A 21472-nucleotide genomic window follows, 5' to 3' on the forward strand; every position below is an offset into this window, starting at 1 on the left:
TCTTCTTCCCCTTCTGGGATTCCTATAACTTGTATGTTGGAACGCTTCATAAAGTCCCATAATTCTGACAGTGAATGTTCTGCTTTCTCTCTCTTCTTTTCTGCCTCTTTTACTATCTGAGTTATCTCAAGGACTTTGTCTTCTACCTCTGAAATTCTTTCTTCTGCATGGTCTAACCGGTTGCTGATACTTTCCATTGCATCATTAAGTTCCCTAATTGACTGCTTCAGTTCCTTCAGCTCTGCTATATCCTTTCTATATTCTTCATATCATTCATCTCTTATTTGATTCTGTTTTTGGATTTCCTTTTGGTTATTTTCCACTTTATTAGCAGTTTCCTTCATTGTTTCCATCATTTTCTTCATTGTTTTCATCATGTTTATTCTAAATTCCCTTTCTGTCATTCCTAACATTTCTTTATTGGTGGAATCCTCTGCAGTAGCTACCTCATGGTCCCTTGGAGGGGTTGTTCTGGACTGGTTCTTCATGTTGCCTGGAGTTTTCTGCTGATTCTTCCTCATGAGTGATTTCTTTTATCTGTTTCCTTGCCTTAATTTTCCTTTCACTTCCTCTTGCTCTTTAAGTTCCCGTGCCAGTTTTCCACTGTTTTTGTACTCCTCATGGGGTCCAGAAGTCTCTCGCTGACTCCCTATATCCTCAAAGGGATGATTATAGGCAGATCCCACCAGCCAGAGATGCCTGGAGTCTTATCTCCCCAGACTCACAGTGCCCAGATGCAAGGAAGCTGTTACTCGGCTGCCATCTTGCTCTTCCTGCATAAATTCTTACAAGGACTAAATTAGATGGTATATTCATTAACTGGGACTGGTTGTTGACTGGGGGGGGGCAGTAATTTTCTAACAGGAGGACGCCTAAGACAAGATATCCAGGGAGAGCCGGGCGTTGTGGTGGGTGCCTGTAGTCCCAGCTACTTGGGAGGCTGAGTCAAGAGAATTGCCTAAGCCCAAGGATTTGGAGGTTGCTGTGAGCTGTGTGATGCCATGGCACTCTACCGAGGGTGATAAGGTGAGACTCTGTCTCTACAAAAAAAAAAAAAAGATATCCAGGGAGAGCAGAACATTGGCAGGCTGTGGGAGGCACTAGGCAATCAGTACTCAGCGTCAGTGAAGTCTAACTAATACTTTCCTCATGGAAGTCCCTCCAGGAAGACTATGGGTATGAACACAGGAAATAAGTAGTAGTAAACAGGCAAAGTCCAGAGACTACAGTGGCAAGTTTTACAATTAGTTGATGCACTAGCAGTGGGTCTGCCCTGCAAGAGCAGAGGCCATGGTTACAAAGACTAGAGAAAGCAAAGGCAGGAAGGATAAAAGAGCAAGAAATCAGGTACAGGGACTGAGCAATAGTGCACGGGAATAATGGCAAAGACAATTCTGTGTTAATAGCTTTTTTTTTGTTTGAGACAGGGGATTCACTTTTGCTCAGCTGGTCTTGAACTCCTGAATTCAAGCAATCCACTCGTGTTAGCCTCCCAGCGTGCTAGGATTATAGGCATGAGCCACTGGCCTCTGTGTTAATCTTTTGAGGCAGTAATTTGTTACAAGCTATAGAGGTTAAGTTCTGAAAGCATAAACAGAAGGTTAGAACCGTGAGCTGGGCAGCTGTACCTTTTCTAGAAAAATAAAGAAATAATAAATTAATAGTATAAATATATAAGCACAGTGCCTTCCACCTGGAATCCCAGCTACTCAAGAGGCTGAGGTGGAATGATTGCTTGAGGTCAGGAGTTCATGATAGCCTGGGCAATAAAGTGAGACACTACCTCATAAAAAGGAAAGGATAAACATATAAATATACCTATTTATTTTCTTCGCTTTGTGAATATTTGGACTAGATTCTTTACAGAGCAATTTTGAAAAAGGCATAAACCCTAAACTAGTATATGGTACTAGATTGGCATTTTCTTTCACTAACTTTCTGCTTTTATCAAATATTACTTCACAACTCTAGTTTTATCTTTTAGGCTTATCTGGGCCCCAATTTTATTATTTTTTTTCTAGAATCAGTGATATTCCTTCCAGGCCTCGACCCCTTCTGCTGACTTCAGTGGCAGATACGGCTTGATGGTTAGGACTCACTCCAGCAAAACTTTAGTTAGCTTTAGGGAATCTAAATGCTAAGTATTGGCTGAGCCTCCTAATTCTTGCCTTTGTGCAATAAGATGTCTTTTGGAGGTTTTCTTCTCTTTTTTTTCCCCTGCCCACATAGCCCTGTCTCTGCCACTAAGACTGGGACCTTCGGCAAATCTCTAATTTCTCTTAGCCTCAGACTCATCATCTGTATATTAAATGCAGGAATTGAAGTATGATTTAAAATATATGACTGCTGGGCTGCACCTGTGGCTCAAAGGAGTGGGGTGCCAGCCCCATATGCCAGAGGTGGTGGGTTCAAACCCAGCCCTGGCCAAAAACTGAAAAAAAAAAAAAAATATATGACTGATGACTGCCAGTGATGGTAGTTTTTGCCTGTAGTCCCAGCTATTGGTGAGGCTGACTGAGATGAGAGGATTGCTTGAGTCTAGGAGTTCAAGGTTACAAGGAGCTGTGATTGCACCACTGCACTCCAGCTTGGGTAACAGAGTGAGACACTATCTCTTAAAAAGTAACAGATAACAACAACAGAATATATCACAGTGGGCTGGTGGCTTATGCCTGTAATCCTAGCATTCTGGGAGGCTGGGGCAGGTGGATTGCCTGAGCTCACCGGTTTGAGAGCAGCCTGAGCAAGAGTGAGACCCAGTCTCTAAAAATAGCTGGGCGTTGTGGCAGGTGCCTTTAGTCCCAACTACTTGGGAGGCTGAGGCAAGAGAATCACTTGAGCCCAAGAGTTTGAGGTTGCTGTAAGCTACGATGTAACAGCATTTTACTGAGGGTGACAAAGTGAAACTCTGTCTCAAAAAAAAAAAAAAAAATCACAGCTCTAAGTCTATGATCCTAATCCAATAATAAATAAAATTCGTTAATTTTAAAGTTTCAGAATATGGGCTCATGGGGAAAATGTTTTTTATTGATAAAACTTTTGGAAACAATTGGGATAAGGAAGTTAAAATTTCTTTTAATTAAATTTTTTTTTGAGAGAGAGAGTCTCACTGTGTTGCCTTTAGTAGAGTGCTGTAGCGTCCCAGCTCACAGCAACCTCAACCTCTTGGGGTCAAGCGATTCTCTTGCCTTAGCCTCCCAAATAGCTGGGACTACAGGTACCTGCCAAAACGCCCGGCTATTTTTTGTTGTAGTTGTCATTGTTGTTTAGTAGGCCCGGGACAGGTTCAAACCCGCCAGCCTCAGTGTATGTGGCCAGCACCCTAACCACTGAGCTACGGGCATCAAGCTTAAATTAATATTTTAAAATAATATTTCACAAAAATATGGGGTACATGTGGTATTTTGATTCATGCATGAGATGAACAAATCAGGGCAATTGGGCTAATTCATCATCTCAAATAATTATAACTTCTTTGTATTTTAAAAAATTTCTTTGGAATTAAAAAATCTTCAGCCCCAACATTAAACATTTTTTTTTTTTTGAGACAGAGCCTCAAGCTGTAACCCTGGGTAGAGTGCTGTGGCATCACAACTCACAGCAACCTCCAACGCTTGGGCTTAAGCAATTCTCTTGCCTCAGCCTCCCAAGTAGCTGGGACTATAGGCACCTGCCACAGTGCCCAGCTATTTTTTTTTGGTTGCAGCTGTCATTGTTGTTTGGCAGGCCTGGGCTGGATTCGAACCTGCCAGCTCTGGTGTATGTGGCTGGCGTCTTAGCTGCTTGAGCTACAGGCGCCACCCAACTTTAAACATTTAAAAAATTATTTTGATATTTTTATTTTTTCTTTAGAGACAGGGTCTCACTCTGTCACCCATGTTGGAGTGCAGTGGTTCAATCACTGGCTAATTAAAAAATTTTTTTTTGTATAGCTGGGTGTTGTGGTGGGCGCCTATAGTCCCAAATACTTGGGAGGCTAAGGCAAGAAAATCACTTAAGCCCAAGAGTTTGAGGTTGTTGTGAGCTGTGACACTACGGCACTCTACCAAGGGCGATATACTGAGACTGTCTCAAAAATAAATTTTTTTTTTTGTTGTTTGTAGAGACAAGGTCTCACCATATTTCCCAGGCTGGTCTTGAACTCTTAGTCTGAAACAATCTTCCTACCTTGGGCCGCAAAGTGCTGAGAGATTACAGGTATGAGCCAAGATGCCTAGCCACCCCCAACATTGGTGTAGTGATATTACTCTTCAAATTAGGCTTTCTACATTAAAAACATCTTTTTTTTTTTTTTTTGAGACAGGGTCTCACTGTGTCATCCTGGGTAGAGTGCTGTGGCATCACAGCTGACAGCAACCTCCAACTCTTGGACTTAAGCAATTCTCTTACCTCAGCCTCCTAAGTAGCTGGGACTACAGGTGCCCATCATAACACCTGGCTATTTTTTGCTGCAGTCATCATTGTTTGGCAGACCCAGGCTGGATTCAAACCCTACAGCTCTGATGTATGTGGCTGGCGCCCTAGCTGCTGAGCCATAGGTGATGAGCCCTACATTAAAAACATCTTAACACGTGCCACACCTTTTAGGGGCAAGACACGATTGTAAGAGGGACTTTACCTAACAAATGCAATCAGTGTAACCTGGTTTCTTATACCCTCAACGTATCCCCAACAATAAAAAAAAAAAATCTTAACACTTTTAAAAGGCTTACACTAGGGCTTGAGTTAATCAAATTTATTTTGAAAGGAATAATCAAGATTATTCAATCAAGGCTATTCACTGGAGATTTTTGTGAGGCACTCAAGATATGGCTCTAAATTGATGACAAACTCGTGCAACACTGATCATTACTCACTTTGTGATTTGCAGTTAGCTTATTTTATAATTTTTTTTTTTTTTGAGACAGAATTTGACTATGTCACCCTTGGTAGAGTGCCATGGCATCACAGTTTACAGCAACCTTGAACTGTTGGGCTTCATTAAGCAGTTCTCTTGCCTCAGCCTCCCCAGTAGCTGGGACTATAAGTGCCTGCCACAACACCTGGCTATTTTTTGGTTGCGGTTGTCACTGTGGTTTAGCAGGACTGGGCTGGGCTAGAACCCAGCAGTAGCCTTGGTATATGTGGCACCACAGACACCAAGCCAATTTTTTTTTTTTTTTTGAGACAGAGTCTCACTTTGTTGCCCCCAGTAGAGTGTCAAGGCTTCATAGCTCACAGCAACCTCCAACTCTTGGCCTCAAGCGATTCTCTTGCTTCAGTCTCCCAAGTAGCTGGGACTATAGAAGCCTGCCACAACCCTCAGCTATTTTAAGAGACAAGATTGTGCTCTAGCTCGGGTTGGTCTCGAACTTGTGAGCTCAGGCGATCGGCCTGCCTCAGTCTCTCAAGTGCTGGGATTACAGGTGTGAGCCACCGTGCCCGGCCCACAGCTATCTTATTTTAGAATTGTTGGTACCTATTATCATAAGACATTCTGAAGTAGAGAAAGAATAATTCATAGAAGGTTAAAGTGACAATACTAAGAAGAGCTATCAGAGAAACTGAAGAGGAAGATGTATAAGAGAAGACTAGTAACTTCAGTAACAAAGCTTTAAAGGTGGTTGGGAAGTAAGAAGAGTATAAGACAAGTCTGAAGACTGTGAGACTGAAATATGATATTGCAACTGCTTGGATGACTAATTTTAATTACATCTCAAATACACAACATTTTGGTGATGGTGGGGCTGTGGGAATGTAAAAATGTAGCTTCTACATCTCTGTTTCTTGCTTTCCAGTTGGTCCAGGGTTTTCTACTTTATCTGCTGAACCAGCTCACCAGGTTCAAATTACTCTGCCATCATATCCTAGGTGTGCTTGAGGGATGAGCACATTGAGAATGGTAGGCTTGGCTCAGCCCCTGTAGCACAGTGGTTATGGAGCCAGCCACATACAGCGAAGTTGGCGGGTTCAAACTGGGCTGGGGCCAGCTAACCAACAATGACAATTGCAACAAAAAATAGCTGGGCATTGTGGCAGGCACCTGTAGTCCCAGCTACTTGGGAGGCTGAGGCAAGAGAATCACTTGAGCCCAAGAGTTTGAGGTTGCTGTGAGCTGTGATGCCACAGCACTCTACCGAGGGTGACATAGTGAGATTCTGTCTCAAAAAAAAAAAAAAAAAAGAATGGTAGGCCAACAGCAGGAATATTTCAATTATACAAAGGAGAAAAACGGAGGTATAAATAAGAATGATGGGGAGAGAAGGAGGAAAGGAGTAAGGAGAATGAAAAGAAAATGCAAGAGGCCAAGTGGTGATTTACTTCAGTAATTCTAGCTCTCTGGGAGGCTGAGGGAGGAGGATTGCCCCAAGTCAAGAATTTGAAATCAGCCTGAGCAAGATCTCTTCTCTACAAATAATAGAAAAATAAGCAGGATGTGGCAGCACATGCCTATAGCCCCACCTACTAGGTAAGCTGAGACAAGAGGATGGCTGGAGCCCAGGAATTTGAGATTGCAGGGTTGAAGGAGGGAGACCAGGTCTAGTGGGAGGGGGGGAAACAAGGGCGGCGCCTGTGGCTCAAAGGAGTAGGGTGCTGGCCCCATATGCCGGAGGTGGCGGGTTCAAACCCAGCCCCATCCATAAACTGCAAAAAAAGAAAAAAAATAAAAAAGCAAGACGAGGATGCGTTGGATGGGGAGTAGGCTCCACCACCTTTCAATTTTTTTTTTTTTTTTTTTTGCTGTTTTTGGCCGGAGTTGGATTTGAACCCACCACCTCCAGCACATGGGGCTGGCGCCCTATTCCTTTGAGCCACAGGCGCTAACCCCACCTTTCAATTTATTACCCGGTGTTAAGCTTTTGGTAACAGGGAAGGGTTGCCTCCTCTGTATGGCCTTTTAGCGCTTGCGGATTTAAAACATATGGCCAAGGCCTGGAGCAGGTTCTTTGAGCACAGCACTGAAGCTTCCATTTCACTGGGACGTCCTCCTTGCGCCGAGGTGTTCCTCAGTCTTCCTCTTCTAGCTCAGGAAGGCCTATTAATTACATCATTCCAACCAGAGCAGCGTGGCCAGTTTTTTCATTTCAAACTCTTGCTCTTCTGAACTTCGCCCTTGCTCCTTTAGTAAACCGGGATAGAGCTCTGTTTCCACTGTCACGGCTAGCCCAAGTGCGAGGGCGCTCCAGGAAGCGTCTCATTTTAGAAAAGTGGCTACTAAGGGACCCAGGGCGCTGCTTTTTCTCTAGTTTACGAGCTACACCTGTACGGAACACATGCCCACCCCCGCCCGTAGCTGCGCCCAGATCTTCAGCTCCACACACCGGACAAACGCTGCGCAGAGAAACCCCCAGCCCAGTCCGCAAGGCGACCCTAGGAAACAAACCAAAGTGGGGCGGCGATGTCCCCAGCCACTCCACCGTGCTGCGCCTGCGCAGTCACTGGGGCGCCCCTCCTGCGGGGCGTGCTCGTAGCGCTGTGAGCCCTATCAGGCGGCCACAGGGAGCGCGCCCGCGGCCTCGCCCTCTCTCGCCCCGCCCCTCTTGCCTCTCGGTAGGGCCTCAGACAGAGGCTTGGAGACCCGAGCGCTCCACTCTTCACCCCTGCGTGCCCCACGCCCTCTTGCGCGCGTGCGCAGAGGCGGACCGCAGGGTGAGGGCGGGAGGGAAGGGCGGGCATACGTCCTTGCGTGCGTCTCAGGCAGCGCGCACGCCGGCGTGAGAGGGCACGGGGAAAAGGTGGCTAAGGCTGGGGCGGCTCGGCTTCCTGGGGCTATGTAGCTGAGCTCGTTGGCTCCGGGGTCCTTCTTCATTGCCCTAGCCGTGTGCTAGCGCCGGAGTTTCTGTTCCGGAGAGATTCTGCTCTTACGCCCGTCGCGCTCCCTTGACGGCAGAGCTCGCTTGCTCGCCCGTGGGAGCGTCCCGGCCGAGCAGCCCTGAAGGGGGAGGGGAGGCCATTTTGTCCCGACCGACTCCCCGGAACCGGGCGGAGCGGCTGGGAGAGGCTGCGGAGCCGCGGTCGCCGCCCTTGGAGGCACCGGACGCCGCTCCCGTCGGGGCTTCCTCGACGAGGCTGTTCGTAGGTTCCCTGCGCCTTCTTGAGTATTCCTTTTCCCCCCACGCTTCCCTGGTCCTCCGGCCTGAGAACACCCGGGAGAGGAGTTGGCGGTAGTGAGAGGGACCGATCCCTTGGGGCCGCCGGCGGCGAGAGCCTGAGCCGCTCCTCCCAATGGCGAAGAAGACGTACGACCTGCTTTTCAAGCTGCTCCTGATCGGAGACTCGGGAGTGGGGAAGACCTGCGTCCTTTTTCGTTTTTCGGATGATGCTTTCAATACCACCTTCATTTCCACCATAGGTAAGACCTGTGGGAAGATGGTGAATGATCTTTGTAGCTGCAAACCGTTTCTTTTGCTCCAGACATCTTGCTTCCCATAATATATGCCTTTGTTTCAGTGATCCCGATTCCAAACGACAGACCTAAGTTTCTGTTTGAATCGGCATCGAGCTTACTGGGGCGGGGTCTTCCCATGCTTTCCATCCGGTCTTTTGCTTTCAAGTCTCCCACTCTTCTCAGTTCCTGCTGTTACAAAATATGCAGCATTTAACCACGTTCCAGAATTCTAATTCTTTAAGCGAGTGGACTGGGTTTTTCCACATTTGTGTGGAGTTGCTAGATGTGTGATATTTCAAGCGGCGTATTTCAGTGATTGCCATTGAAGCAGTACTACCTATTTGGGAAATGTCTGAATTTATACTTTTGAGGCAAAAAGAAGATTCCATATGGTCATAACTTAGAGTAAACTTGAGGGTTTGTGTGAAGAATAATTACAGCAAATTAGAGGGGAAAAGTGAGGTGCCAGCGTTGACTAATCCATTGATGTGTCAAACAATCGGAGGCTCTTAGCGTTTGGGGTGGGACTCTATGGCATATTTGCTCACAGTCCTTTTGGAGACTATGAGCAGTAATCTATAGAAGCAGTAATCTGAGGGAGTTGATCAGTTTCTGCCCTCAAACCGGACAGTAAGAAGTCAAGTTTTCCCTTCTATTTGACTCTAGAATTTATAGGGAAATATTTTGCCAGTCACATCCATAAAGACTTTTACTGTACTTTCACCACGTTTCAGAATTACTTAGTGTGGAAGAAAAATCTAAAGACTGACCGTTTTAATTGAGTTGCCTCATTAGGAAAAAAAAAAAGGAAGGCTCTAGGAAAGTCCCTTTTGACTCTGGTTAGAAAATTTAATCGCTCTGACACTAATTGTGCTAAATTAATTGTATAGGAAACCTATTCCTTCCCAGTAAATTTCTTATAAGGACACACAAGTGCCTTTGTCACTTGAAGTTGGCATTCACCATTGGGGCAGTGCAATGAAACCTGTTTATAATGTAATTAACTCTGGGAATTGTCAAAATTTAACTGATTTCGAACAATTTATAGCATTATTGAAATCATTGGTTTGGATTTTTTCTGAGAAATACTAGCTACTTCATTTTTATAAAATAAAGTATACCGAAGTTGCACAAGTGACTAAATAGATTTTAATTTCATTTACCTTTGGTGGGAGAATCTTCATTTCCCGCATGGTATTGTTCTCTTGGTGAGGCATAAATTTCTTGAAATTTACAACTTGTCTGCCTTGTGGGCTAGTACTAAGTTTGCTTTTTATATTCCACTTTTACCTGTAGCTGGGTGGGTCAGGTGGTTAGATCAGTCAGCAAATATTTATTGAGCATCTAATGTTAGGCACTGAAGATAAGTGGTGAACACAGTAGACTCCTTGAGGAGCATTCTACTGGGGATAATTATGTAGTATGGAGGGGTGACTTCTAAATTGTGTCAAGTCTGAGTAGGCTTGTATTGAGATGATATCTAAAATGAAGTCTGAAGGACAAATAGGAATTGGGGCAGAGGGGCCAGATAGGGCCTTTTTGGAATCTTTTTGCAAAGGATACATGTTCACAACTAAAATCCGAACTTGTAAGATAGGAGTGTCCAATCTGCCGCCCTTTGCTGATCTGTGGTGTCAGGTATCTTAAAAAGTATGCACAGACCTTTTTTTGCCAATCAGCTTTTGTTAGTGTCTGTGTATTTAATAATTGGCCTAACGCAACTCCTATTCTTTCAATGAAAAAAGAAAAAGATTAGATACCCCTGCGTGAGATAATGGCACAATCTTTTTTTCTAGTCCTTTTACTTGGAAAATGTGTGGTGGTTTGGATGAAGCCTACTGGGTAGGAATCCTGGTTCCACAGGTTACTAAGCTGTGCAACTTTGGCAAGTTACTTAATATCTCTCTGCATCAGATTCTTTTTAAAATAGTGTTAATGATAGTGTCTACCACACTTAGATCAATGACAATAATGTATTTAGCAGGATGCCAAGGCACTTTGTAGGAGCACAGCACATGTTAGCTATGTAGAGAATATGTAACTCTTTTGTTGCTGAAGTGTGGCAAAACTGTTACTTTACAGTAGTCACCCAAATATTTGTTGGTGATGTAAGATTTTGATATTTTCATACTTTAATATAAAAATGTTTGGCATTTTCTTTTTCTTTCTTTTTTTTTTTTTTAGACGGTCTCAAGCTGTCATCCTGGGTAGAGTGCTGGGGTGTCATAGCTCACAGCCACCTGGAACTCAGGTTTAAGTGATCCTCTTGCCTTAGTTTTTCTATTTTTAGTAGAGACGGGGATCTCGCTTTTGATCAGTCTGGTCTCGAACTTGTGAGCTCAAGCAATCCACCTGCCTTGCCCTCCCACAGTGCTAGGTTTACAGGCATGAGCTACTACGCCCGGCCACCTGATATTTTTATGTATAAGATATTGAATAGTGTAAGCTGAGAAAATGAATAAAATTCTGAGTATAGCTCAAACACATTTATGTATTAGTTCTTTTTTTTTTTTTTTTTTTCTTTTTTTGTGAGATAGTCTCACCCTTGGTAGAGTGTTGTGGCCTCACAGCTCACAGCAATCTCAAACTCTTGGGCTTAAGCGATTCTCTTGCCTCAGCCTCCCAAGTAGTTGGGACTAAAGGCACTCACACAATGCCCAGGTATTTTTTTGGTTGTAGTTGTCATTGTTGTTTACCAGGCCCGGGTTGGGTTCATACCCGCCAGCCCGGGTGCATGTGGCTGGCGCCCTAATCACTGAGCTATTGCTTTAAACCAGTACTGTCCAAAAGAAATAATTTCAGCCACATAATAATAATTTAATTTTTTAAAGCAGCACATTTAAAATAGGGAAAGAAAATTATAATATATTTTAGCCTATAGCTGAAATGTTATTTTATTGTGTAATCAAGATTTTAAAATTGTTGGTATATTTTACATTCTTTTTCTCTGGTGTATAAACTATATTTACCGCTTATTTCCTCTCAATTTAGATAAGGCATATTTCAAGTGCTCAGTAGCCACTGTGGGTAGTGGCTACTAGTAGAAATACTTTGTGTGTTTAAGTCTGGGAGTTACAGGTTTAAGTTGCCTTGAATATGGAACTTCTTACTGGAAATACTTGCAATGTATGCTCTTAGGATGTTTAAAAAAAAATTTTTTTTTTTTTTGTAACATACCTGAATTTGGAAAGATAGTTTAAATTTTATCAGGTGACTAGTGTTTTGTTTTTTTTAGTCTAGATCATTTACTTAAGTATAAATGATAGTGAAATTTGTGAGTTGTCACTTGACTGTTAAAACATCTTGGGGGGCGGGGAGTGGATTGTAAGAAGTAGTTATCTTACAGGTGTTTAGAAGGCCCAGCCTGCTAAAATAAGGCAGGCCCTCATATGGTGCTTATAATCTCACAAAAACTACCATATTTATGTTTCTATAAATTTTCAATTTTCACACATTCATATTAGAAACGAGTGATATTTATGGTCAGATTTATTGCAGACAGTTGCAAAAATAAATTACTGGTATGTTCCACTCAACCAATCTCAAGAGTGAAGCCAGGGGTACTAGAATACGAGATCTCTTGTCTTTTTTTTGTTTTTTTTGCTGATATGTGCTAAGCATATAGGAGAGTACCTGCGTTTAATGGGTGTATGATAAATAATAAAGGAAGGCAGGTAGGTAGACAGGTAGTATGATCAGGATCCTTCTCAGTATGGGATTGGGGTTAGTTTATTTTAAAATTTTCCTTTTTATCCACTTTCTGAGCATTATGGGAAGCAAGTTGGAAGCATATTTTACCGAGAGAATATTAGCTGTTTGGCTATTAGAGTAATTTTAGGGCAAGACTGGTCTTGGAAATTCAAAGATTGTTTGAAAAGTAGTTAAGAGTTACTGGTTTTGGATGAGTTGATTTCATTTTTTGTTTGTTTTTTTGCTTTTGGATGAGTAGATTTCAATGGTTAATTAGACCACAACCACCTTGGTAGAATGAGCTCAAGAAAGCATCACCCATTAATGTGATATGGTAGTTACATGGGCTTGTCCCCAAAGCAACTTAAATTTTTAGTCAACTGTTTCTAAGGCTGCATGTAAGAAATTTGGTTGGTATAGGCCTTTGTCTCTTGGAGCGGTATTCATTCATCCATTTTGTTGTTTGAGTGTTTTTGCTAAGCTTTGGAAGAGTAGAATGCTTCCACTAACCTGCATTTAAGAACCAATTGATTAAATTGAACTATGCCCAATTTATATGGAGTAGCTGCTTTTTAGAGAAATAAGCAGAAATGTTTGTCATCGTAAATGTGTCTAGGGTCTGCTGTGATATTCTGGCAGTAAGTAGCTCATGCTGCAAGAATGCCAGCGCACCTAAGGAATTTCTCTAATTTGAACTTGTACTTTTAGGATTGATTAAAAACTATCAAGACATTTCTCTAAAGTAAAGACAAAGCTAGTAAGCACATGGAAGAATACTCAACATCACCACTAATAATTAGGGAAATGCAAGTCAAAACTATAATGAAATGTTACTTTATCCTTTGTTTTATAATCAAAAAAACCACAAAAATAGTGTTCATGAGGATTTAGAGAAATTGGAACCCTGGTGCTTTGCTTGTGGAATGTGTAGTCACATTAGGAAACAATATAGTGATTGCTCAAAATACTAAAAATCGAATTACCACATGAACCAGTACTTCCACTTCAAAGTTATATACCGAACAGAATTTATTTTTTTTTTAATTCTTTTTATCTTTTTTTTGGAGATAGTCTTTCTGTGTTGCCCAGGCCAGAGTGCAGTGGTATGATCATAGCTCACTGCAGCCTCAAACTCCTAGGCTTAGGCGATCTGCTCTTTTCAGCTTCCTGAGCAGTTGGGGACTGTAGGCAAACACCACTATGCCCAGTTAATTAAAAATATTGTTTTTAGAGATGGCCTTGCAATGTTGTCCTTTGCGGGTCTCTTTTGACCTCAAGCAGTCTTCTGCTTCAGACTCCTCAATAGCTGGAATTTCAGGCCAAACCCACTGTACCTGGCCAAAAAGAATGTAAAGCAGGGATTTCATCAAATTTTTGTGTACCAGTTTTCATAGCAGCATTATTCGTGGTAGCCAAAAGGTAGAAACAACTTAAATGGCTATCAGTGGATGAATGGATAAACATGGTGTGGTAAATACACAATGGAATATTATTCAGCCTTAAAAAGGAATAAAATTCTGATACATGCTGCATCATGGATGAACCTTGGAAATGTTATACTAAGTAGATAAGCAAGATGCAAAAGGATAAAAGATGTGTGAGGTACCTGGAATAGACGAATTAATAGATAGAGTGGGTTAGTGGTTACCAAGGTTCCAGAGGCAGGGTAAAGGGGAGTTACTGCTTAATGAGCCCAAGGTTTGGGATGGATAATGGCGATGGTTGTATATGTTGTGAATTTATTTAATGCCACTGAATTATGCTTAATGGTTAAAATACACAAATAGACAAATATTGTATGATTCCACTTAGATGAGGTATCTAAAGTTGTCAAATTCATGGAAACAGTGGAATGGTGATTACCAGGGACTAAGGGAAAGGGAAATGAGGAGTTATGGGTATAAAACATTTCAGTTTTGCAAGATGAAAATGTACAATGTGACCTCTGAACTGTACACTTTAAAATGGTTATGACAGGAAATTTAATATAAATGTGTTTTATACCACAATTTTAAGAACTAGTTTAAATGCTAACTTTTGTTACATATATTTCACCCTCTCCCCCCAGACAAGCACCTGACCCAGCTCTCTAAAAGAGCATTTGATCACAGATGGTCTCTTCCTGTTCTAAGTGTTAACCATTAGTCAGTGAGTCAAGATTTGTTATGTACTTTCTTATGCTGTAAAATCACTGATCTGTACTTTTAAAAGGCTAAAGATTTATATGATCTGAAGAGAAACCAGAGTATTGATCTGTACTTGTATTTTATTTTTTTTGAGACAGAGCCTCAAGGTGCCGCCCTGGATAGAGTGCTGTAGCGTCACAGCTCACAGTAGCCTCCAACTCCTGGGCTTAAGTGATTCTCTTGTCTCAGCCTCCCAAGTAGCTGGGACTATAGGCGCCTGCCACAACACCTGGCATATTTTTTGGTTGTAGTTGTCATTGTTGTTTGGCAGGCCTGGGCTGGATTCAAACCCGCCAACTCTGGTGTATGTGGCTGTCGCCTTAGCCGCTTGAGCTACAGGCGCCAGTATCTAGATAGTGAAAGCAAGTTTGTCTGTTTTGTGTGTCCGCGTTAGACCTTTTTGGAATATTAGAATGTTAGTGTAGGAATAAACCTTAATAGTGAATTTTCTTTTTTTGAGACAGTCTCAAGCTGTGGCCCTTAGTAGAGTGCTATGGCATCATAAGCTCATAGAAACCTCCAACTGGGGCTCAAGCAATCCTCTTGCCTCAGTTTTTCTATTTTTAGTAGAGACAGGGTCTTGCTTTTGCTCAGACTGGTCTCAAACTTGTGAGCTCAAGCAATGCACCCACCTCGGCCTCCCAGAGTGCTAGGATTACAGGCATGAGCCACTGTTCCAGGCCTTAATGGTGAATTTTCATAGTGTAGAAACAGTAGTGATGTGAAGTAGCTTCTAAAACATCACATAGCTAATTAGTGAAGGAGTTTTGATTAGAATTCAGAGCCAGTTCTGTTTATGACCATGTTTTCTTATTCTGAGAATTTCATTGTTGTGTTTAGAAAAAAAAAAAAAAAATCGGGCGGTGCCTGTGGCTCAGTGAGTAGGGCCATATGCCGAGGGTGGCGGGTTCAAACCCAGCCCCGGCCAAACTGCAACAAAAAAATAGCCGGGCATTGTGGCGGGCGCCTGTAGTCCCAGCTGCTCAGGAGGCTGAGGCAAGAGAATCGCGTAAGCCCAAGAGTTAGAGGTTGCTGTGAGCCGTGTGACGCCACGGCACTCTACCCGAGGGCGATACAGTGAGACTCTGTCTCTATAGAAAAAAAAAAAAAAATGAATGCTAGGGCATTTTTCCTGCCTATCAATTTGACTTTGAAAAGTAGAGTTACTGTTTTTTTTTTCTTTTGCAAGAGTAGGGAAGTACAAGTCTCAGTACCAAATATCAAGAATTTTGTTCAGGTTACTTGTCCTTTGCAAACTTAGAGCATAATAGAGCAGAGATGATAATGTTAGAGATAATTATTTTCTTTTCAGGGATTATGGTGTATTGTGGCAAGATGTGATAAAGGAAATACCATTTTTATTTTTTTGTTGTTTGTTTTTTTTTTGGAAAAGGGAAAGAATGATAGAAATGTTGTTAGTCTGTTACGGCTTTTAACAGAAGGTTGCCCAGGCAGTGCAGTGGTTGCAGCTGTGATGAACAGAGAAGTGGTGACTTATTTACTATTGATTTACATATGAGAGACCATTATTTCACATGAAATGTAAATTATGTGATTAGCCGAAGAGATCTATATGGAGAAACTGCTTGTGGAGATGGTTAAATCATAAAAGAGGAGTTTAATTTTTATTATTTTTAGAGAGTGGGTCCCACCATGTTCCCAGACTGGACTTGAATTATTGGTCTCAAGTACACCTCAGCCTCCCAAGTCACTGGAATTATGTGTGCCACTATGTCTACCTTTTTAAATTTTTTTTTTTATTTATAGGAATTACAAAGCATGCTGAAGTTATTGTCTGAGCCCATAAGATTGATAGAAGTCTTATAAAGATTATGGAGTTGGTTTCTTCAAGTAGATGAATAATTGAGGGTTAATGGTATTAGTTTTGTAAATTTGGATCGTAAGAAAAGGGATTTAGGGCGGTGCCCATACCTCAGTGGGTAGGGCGCCGGCCACATATACCCAGGCTGGTAGGTTCGAACCCACCCTGGGCCAGCTAATCAACAATGACAACTGCAATAAAAAAGTAGCCGGGTGTTGTGGCAGGCGCCTGTAGTCTCAGCTACTTCGAAGGCTGAGGCAAGAGAATCGCTTGAGCCCAAGAGTTTGAGGTTGCTGTGAGCTGTGATGCCATGGCACTCTACTGAGGGCGACACAGTGAGACTGTCTCAAAAAAAAAAAAAAAAAGAATTTATAAAATTATATTGAAGAAAACTCAATCTGAAGGGAAATCTGAAATGAGAAAAATGTTTTCTTTGCAGACAATGCCATGTATATTGGGTTGCAAGCATAAGTGATTGCTTGATGTTTATTCTTCTTTCCAGAGATGAAAAATAATATGTTTTTGAGGAAAACAGCAACTGGTGATGGAATGCTACGTTTCCAATATGATCCAGTAACAGAGCATCCAAGGTTGTAAAACATTAGAAAATGGAAAAACCATTATTCTGGAGACCCCAAAAGTACAATATATCAAAATCAGAACAGAGGACAGTGTTAATTTGTTTCTTTAAATATCATTAGCAATGCTTATGCAGACTTTTTAAATTGAAATTTTTATTAAGATAATTGTAGATTTGAATGCCGTTGTAAAAGATAATACAGAGGGATCCCTTGTATACTTTGCCCAGTTTCTCTCAATAGTAAAGTTTTTGAGAAACTATAGTATAATATCACTATCAGGCTATTGACATCTGGTATATAATATACCAATCTTATTAAAACCTATCCAATTTTATTTGTATTCGTTTGTGTATATTAAATTCTGTACAGTTTTAGCATTCATGTTGGTTCAAGTATCTACCACCATAGGCAAAAAAGTTCCAAGAGACAAGGATCCTTTATGTTTTCTATAATCATGCTTCCTCACATCCTCCTTTTCTCCCCTGCAAACCTTGGTAACTATGAATCTGTCTTCCATTTCTAAAATTCTGTCATTTCACAGATGTGGAAATGGAATCATATAGGGTATAACCTTTTGGGATTGGCTTTTTTTCTTTACTCAGCATAATTTCCTGGAGATTCATCCGAGTTACATGAATCAGTTTATTTTTATTGTTGAGTAGTCCTTCATGGTAAGCATGTTCCACACTTTGTTTAATCATTTACTTGTTGGGGAACATCTAAGCTGATTTCGATTTTTGGCTATTAAAAATAGAGCAGCTGTGAATATTTGTATGCAGGTTTTTGTGTGATCATACATTTTCATTTCTCTGGAATAAATACCCAAGACTGCAATTGCTGGGTCACACATGCGTGTTTAATTTTATAAGAAACTACCAAACTGTTTTCAGAGTGGCTGTAGTATTTTATATTTCCCCTAGAAGTGTGTGAATGATCCAGTTTCTCTGCAGCCACACCAGCATTTGGTTTTGTTACTATTTTGTATTTTAGCCATTCTGGTAAGTGTTTAGTGATAATCTCATTGTGGTTTTTAATTTGCATTTCCTTAAACATTTGAAATTCCAGTCCTTTATTGGCTATGTGGTTTGCAAATATTTCGTCCCAGCCTGTGGCTTGTCTTCTCATCCTTTTCTTGTGGGCTTTCACAGACTGAAAATTTTAAATTTTGATTCAGTCCAATTTAATCATACTTTTGGATTTTCTTTTTCTTTTCTTTTCTTTTCTTTTTTTTTTTTTTGGAGAAAAAGCCTCAAGCTGTCGCCCTGGGTGGAATGTCACGGCATTACAGCTCACAGCAACTTCCAACTCCTGGGCTCAAGTGATTCTTCTGCCTCCGCCTCCCAAGTAGCTGGGACCACAGGCACCCACCACACCGCCTGGCTATTTTTTGGTTGCAGCCATCATTGTTGTTTGGTGGGCCCGGGCTGGATTTGAACCTGCCAGCTCAGATGTATGTGGCTGGCGCCTTAGCTGCTTGAGCCACAGGCGCCAAGCCTTTTTGTTGTTGTTGTTGTTGTTGTTATTCTTGTTGTAGTACTTGGCCAGGGCTGCATTTGAACCTGCCAGCTCCTGTGTATGTGGCTGGTGCCCTAGCTGCTGAGCTACAAGGGCCAAGCTGGAATTTCTTTAATTTATTTATTTTTGGAGGCAGTCTGACTCTGTCTGGGTTAGAATGCTGTGGCATTAGCCTAGCTCACAGCAGCCTCAGACTCCTGGGTTCAAGTGATCCTCCTGCTTCAGCCACCTGGGACTACTGGCATCTGCAATGACACCTGGCTAATTTTTCCTGTCTTAGTGGAAATAGGGTCTCTCGGTCAGGCTGGTCTGGAATTCCTGAGCTCAAGTGATGCTCCAGCCTTGGCCTCCCAGACTGCTGGGATTTATAATTTATTTATAGTAGCCTAGTTTGTCGCTGGAAGTTTTTAACTTTTTCAGTTCCTAGTAACAAAATTCATAATCATGTTCTGCACATCTTGAAGTTTTTTTCCATTTTTTTCTCCTATGATTTTTTCCCTTTCTTTTCTGTTTACTTTTTAATTGCATGTTAGACTTTCTGGATTGTCTTATTTACTATTTTATAACTTTGTTAATTTACTTTCTGGAAGATTTCTTTGACTTTATCTTTTAACCTTTCTATTGAAGATTTTTCTTTCACTATCATACTTTTAGTTTTTAGTAGCTTTTTAAATTGTTCCTTAAAATTTATTTTTTAAATTCTATTCTTGTTTTATGAGCATAGTATCTTTGGGGAATAGCTTGTTTGATGTTTTCTTCTGTTTCCTACTGTCTGGTCCATCGAGTTCTCTGTCTTCACCTCCACCCCTCTTGTTTTAATTTGTTTTAGAGTCCATCCTCATTTGATTGGTGATTTCAGTTTGTACATTCTTAATTAAGAATGAATCATGGACTGTGCCTGTGGCTCAGTGAATAGGGCGCTGGCCCCATATACTGAGGGTGGCGGGTTCAAACCTGGCCCCAGCCAAACTGCAACAAAAAAAATAGCTGGGTGTTGTGGTGGGTGCCTGTAGTCCCAGCTACTCGGGAGGCTGAGGCAAGAGAATTGCGTAAGCCCAAGAGCTGGAGGTTGCTGTGAGCTGTGACTCTACGGCCCTCAACCAGGGCAACAAAATGAGACTCTGTCTTTAAAAAAAAGAATGAATCACTAAAATGTATGCAAACTTTGTAAAAATGTATTGGGCTTTTCAGTGGTGGGCTCTGCTGCAGAATGATGTAACAGTGAGCCTATTTTTTTCACTGGGAGAACATCCAAGCACTAATGTCTGTAGGTCTTGTTTCTGGAGCCATTTAGTTTCTCTAGAGAAAGACCCACAGATAACCTGCATGGGGTCTGGGGAGGAGGATATAAATATGACTGCTTCCTTTTTTGAATTTGAGCAGCTGAAGGGACTTGGGAAGGTGGGTATGGTGTTTAGCTTAGTTTGATTATACACATTTATATTTAATCTAGTGGGGGATTCTGGAAAAAGTATGCCAAAATACTACTTTGTCAGCACCTGGAGTTAGACTTTTAATTTTTAGTACCTTTGCTGCTCTCCTAAGATATTCTCTGTTGTGGAATATAAATTTTATGCTTTTCTTTCTTTTTTTTTAAAAGAGACAGAGTCTCACTTTACTGCCCTTGGTAGAGTGCTGTGGTGCCATAACTCACAGCAACCTCCAACTGCTGGGCTTAAGCGATTCTCTTGCCTCAGCTTCCCGAGTAGCTGGGACTATAGACGCCTTCCACAATGCCCGGCTATTTTTATTTTTGTTGCAGTTTGGCCGTGGCTGGGTTTAAACCCGCAACCTTCCATGTATGGGGTTGGTGCCCTACCCACTGAGCCACAGGCACGCCCTCCCCTTTTTTTTTAAAGTGACAGGGTCTTGTTCAGGTGACCAGGCTAGAAGCAGTGGCATAATCCTTGCTGAAGCCTCATACTTCTAGGTTCAGTGATTCTCCTGCCATAGCCTCCTGAGTAGCTGGGATTACAAGTGCCTACTGCCACACCTGGCTAATTTTTAAATTTTTTATAGAGACAGTGTTCTACCATGTTGCCTAAGCTGGTTTTGTTTTTGAGACAGAGTCTCACTCTTGCCCTGGGTAGAGTGCCATGGCATCATAACTTATACCAACCTCTAACTCTTGGGCTTGATCAGTCTTCTTGCCTCAGCCTCTCCAGTAGGTGGGACTTACAGGCAGCTGCCACAATGCCCAGCTAGTTTTTCTATTTTTAGTAGAGATGAGGTCTCGCTCTTGGCTCAAGCTGCTCTTGAACTCCTGAGCTCAGGGGATCTACCTGCTTTGGCTTGCCAGAGTGCTTGGATTACAGGCATGAGCCATGGGGCCCATCCCCAAGTTGGTTTTGAACTCCAGCTGGTTTTGGCCTTAAGTGACCCTTTTGCTTCTGGCTCCCAAGGTGTTGGGATTACTGGCGTGAACCACCACACACAGCCACTTTATGCCTTTTAACTCACCTTATTTTTGTTTTGTTTTTTTCATAGTTATAGTTGTTGTACCTCCAGAAAGATGCAGAACCTTTTTTAAGATAAAGAATTTTAAACACCTGGCTTAGTAAACTTACATTTATCTAGAGATTAGTTTTTTATTAGTCTTTGACTACAATCCAGATTTAGAATAAATAGAATATGTATTCACATATCCTCTGAATTAAAGCCATATACAGTATTGGTGTTTTCTTAGTGCCTTACTGACTGTTAATTTTAACATTTTATTAAGCTCAAAACAATTGAGAAGCATCAGACTTGTTATGTGGGTAATATGTCAGTCCATATACACAGGGTGGAGACCTAAAATGAAGATTAAGATTGTATTTATAGTTAAAGATTTACAAATTGATGATCAATAAGGAAAAAAAATTTTTTTTTTTTTTTGAGACAGAGTTTTACTTTTTTCACCCTCACTAGAGTGCTGTGGCATCACAGCTCATAGCAACCTCAAACTCTTGGGCTTAAGTGATTTTCTTGCCTCAGCATCCTAAGTAGCTGGGACTAAGTAGGTGCCCTCCACAACGCCTGGCTGTTTTTTGTTGCAGTTGTCAGTGTTGATTTTAGCAGCCTAGGCTGGGTTCGAACCCACCAGCCTTGTGTATGTGGCCAACACCCTATCCATTGAGCTACTGGCGCTGCCAGAGAAAAAAATTTTTTTATCTTTAGTAGTCTCTGTAAGGGTAAGAAAGTTTGATACATTTTGGAGACATAATGAAAAATGACTAAGTGTTGGTGCTTTAAGTATAATGAGAGCTTAATTTGTGTGAAATAGTTTTTCTGATTTATTATAAGATAATAAAAATTTCTTACATTCATT

At 41.6% G+C, this 21472-nt stretch overlaps 1 protein-coding gene across 1 annotated transcript in view; it reads left to right on the plus strand.

Annotated features, from left to right (window-relative positions):
* The first annotated feature begins 7541 nt into the window (after positions 1-7541).
* Positions 7542-21472, plus strand: part of RAB10 (RAB10, member RAS oncogene family) — a 90637-nt gene continuing 76706 nt past the window's right edge. Inside the window, exon 1 of the mRNA XM_053588178.1 lies at positions 7542-8332. Coding sequence (XP_053444153.1) covers positions 8206-8332 — 127 coding nt within the window. The 5' untranslated portion in view covers positions 7542-8205. The remainder of the gene's footprint in view (positions 8333-21472) is intronic.

This window comes from Nycticebus coucang, chromosome 4 (genome assembly GCF_027406575.1).
Source record: "Nycticebus coucang isolate mNycCou1 chromosome 4, mNycCou1.pri, whole genome shotgun sequence".
Taxonomy (NCBI): Eukaryota; Metazoa; Chordata; class Mammalia; order Primates; family Lorisidae; genus Nycticebus; species Nycticebus coucang.